General features: G+C 36.9%; 1 protein-coding gene across 1 annotated transcript; it reads left to right on the forward strand.

Annotated features, from left to right (window-relative positions):
- The first annotated feature begins 1,014 nt into the window (after positions 1–1,014).
- On the forward strand, positions 1,015–1,965 carry LOC102274354 (olfactory receptor 52A1). The gene has a single exon (XM_005910000.2). The coding sequence runs from the start codon at positions 1,015–1,017 to the stop codon at positions 1,963–1,965; it is 951 nt and encodes a 316-aa protein (XP_005910062.2).
- The last annotated feature ends 1,147 nt before the right edge of the window (positions 1,966–3,112 follow it).

Below are 3,112 nucleotides of genomic sequence, written 5' to 3' on the forward strand. Positions count from 1 at the left end.
ATTTTATGTAACTCAGCTTTTATAAATATAAGCAAAAACAGTAGTTTTATTAGAAATGTAAAATGTAACAAAGAACTTTTGCCCAAATTTGCTAAGTGCACATGGATTTGAATGACCTTTCCTTCAACTCTTCCTTCACATTCTCATAAAGGACTACCAAACTTACATAAAGACAGAGTGCATTGATTGGTAGATAAACATATTATGCTTTTGAATGACAAGAGTTTCTACCTCTATCATCTTTAATAGGGAATTTTTCATTCTAATATATTAATCAGAGATTGTGTATTTGCTGGTCCAAGCCAACCATGCCTGATTTAGAGACAACTTAGAAAAAGAGATGCTTCCCAAGTGGTCCTAGTGGTAAAGAACCCGCCTGCCAATGCAGGGGACTTAAGAGATGAAGGTTCTATCCCTGAGTCAGGAAGATCCCCTGGAGGAGGTTATGGCAAAACACTCCAGTATTCTTGCCTGGAGAATCCCATGGACAGAGGATCCTGGTAGGTACAGTCCTTGTGGTCATATAGACTCAGACATGACGGAAGTGACTTAGCAAGTAGCCAATAGAGAAAAAACAGACTAGTAAAGCTGTTAACTGAACTATGTAATGTGGAGAGATTCATTAAATTCTGATTAAAATGCAACTTTCACACAATATAAACAAGTCTATTTTCTTTGCCCACAGGTCTGGAATGAACTAATAGTCAACACAGCAGTTTATTTCCCAATTCAGTTGTTTTTCAGGTTTTAAAGCATTGCCCAGCTCTGCACATAACATTTTATTGTGGTACAAGAACTGTGATACTGTGTCTGTGGATGTCTTTCCTAAAAACAGTGATGTTTCTCTGTTGACCTATGTTTTATCCTTTACATGTAAATGAGACTGATGATATTATCCAAGATTTCTGCATAAATCAGAAAGACTCAACATGATGATTTTGGGCAAAACAGGAAGATGGAAAGAAAGTAGAATTGAATGAGAAACTTGGGTTTGCATCAGGAGACTCAAGGATTATGTCCATTTCCAACGTTACAATCTTCATGCCTTCTGTGTTGACCCTTATAGGGATCCCAGGCCTAGAGTCTGTGCAGTGCTGGATTGGGATTCCATTTTGTGCCATGTATCTAATCGCTATGATTGGAAATTTCTTGCTTTTGATTATCATCATATCAGAACACAGCCTCCATCAGCCCATGTATATTTTCCTAGGCATGCTAGGAGTCACAGATATTGCTCTCAGCACAAGCATTGTGCCCAAGATGCTTGGAATCTTCTGGTTTCATGTAACAGAGATATATTTTGATTCTTGCTTGCTTCAAATGTGGCTCATCCACACATTTCAGTGCACAGAATCAGGCATCCTCCTAGCCATGGCCCTGGACCGCTATGTAGCCATCTGTTATCCTCTCAGACATGCTGCCATCTTCTCTCACCAGTTAGTCACTCAAATAGCAGCTATGGTAACACTCAGGGCTGCCGTTCTTGTAGCACCATGCCTAGTACTGATAAAGTTTCGATTACAGTTTTACCATACAACAGTCATCTCTCATTCCTACTGTGAACATATGGCTGTTGTGAAACTGGCTGCAGAAAATATCAGGGTCAACAAAATCTGTGGTTTGTTTGTGGCCTTCACTGTTGCTGGGCTTGACATTGTATTAATCACGTTGTCCTACATACAGATATTCATCACAGTTTTTCGTTTGCCTCAGAAGGAGGCTAGGTTGAAAGCATTCAACACTTGTGTCGCTCACATCTGTGTCTTCCTCCAGTTCTACTCCCTTGGTTTCTTCTCCTTTTTTGCACATAGATTTGGTTCTCACATCCCTCCTTATATTCACATCCTCTTTTCTAGCACTTATCTGCTAGTCCCTCCATTTCTCAATCCACTTGTCTATGGTGCAAAGACCAAGCAGATCCGTGTCCCTATGGTAAAAATATTTTGTTCAAAAAATTTACTGTGAGAAAAACTTTTATGTTTACCTTTTTGTGAATAGCAACATTATTTCACAACATGATAAAAAAACAAAAAGTCCTTGTTATTGAAAATGCTAAAGTTTTCTATCTAATTTTTTTCAACTTGCCATCATGTTTGCTATTAGCTATTAGAGCATGAAAGCAGTCAATAGGATTGTGGATCTTAGCTGGATAATGAGAATGAGAAACATAAAGGAGGAAAATAGTGAATGATTTCTCTTTTAAATTTCTCTTTTTTTTTTTTTAGTATGTGCTTGAGTGTCCTCTTATAAATATCCAACTCTGGAAAGATTCACAAATTATGGATCTTTCAATGAATTTAGATACACCCAAGGCTTAATGTTCTGCAGTGTCCAGGTACTCAATAAATCTAGTTCTTGATTTTGTTTCTTGGTCATCTGGGTCTTCTTTAAAAAAAAAAAAAAATGGAGGAAGTATATGTTACTGTTCTTATCAAAAACAAAACAAAAGAGAAATTCTGTCTTTATGTTAGTAATGAGAAAATAAAGTCTAAAAATTTCAGTATATTTTCAGGGTCATTCAGGAAGTTATAGGCACAAAAAGCATGAGCAGTAAAGTGCTTGATTTTCCACAACAGCACTTTTTCTGCTGTTTTCATCATTTACTTTTTATTAATTCATCTAATGTTATTAAAATCTTAGGTCATTATAAATACTATGCTACAGAATAGCAGCATAATGGCAAATTTGACACAGTGATTAATTATATTGCATTTATAAACTTTGTAGCCCTTATATTTCTTAGCAAATAAGAGGAAAAGAGACACATGACAATAAGAGAGAAATGGTTGTAGAATGCACAAATAAATCTCCAGATTTTATAGGAAATTAAATACCTAGAGGACCAGAGTGTCAGTCTCTCACATTGTGAGAAACATCCAATCTTCATGGGAATTTTATTATCTGACTCCCTTGGGTCCAGGTGTGGAAAGTCACACTATCTACTCTCCCAAGATCAGGGAATAAGGAAGCTACAGAACAAATCATGAATGCCCTCCCTCTCTAAAATGCTAAGATTGGAGCAGGAAATGGGAAAATCATGGGCAGGAGAGATGATAGTCAGTAGTAGCGGTAGAGACAAATACAACTTAGTAAGCCTTGGCAACTATTAGTA

Source organism: Bos mutus, unplaced genomic scaffold (genome assembly GCF_027580195.1).
Source record: "Bos mutus isolate GX-2022 unplaced genomic scaffold, NWIPB_WYAK_1.1 CTG266, whole genome shotgun sequence".
NCBI lineage: Eukaryota > Metazoa > Chordata > Mammalia > Artiodactyla > Bovidae > Bos > Bos mutus.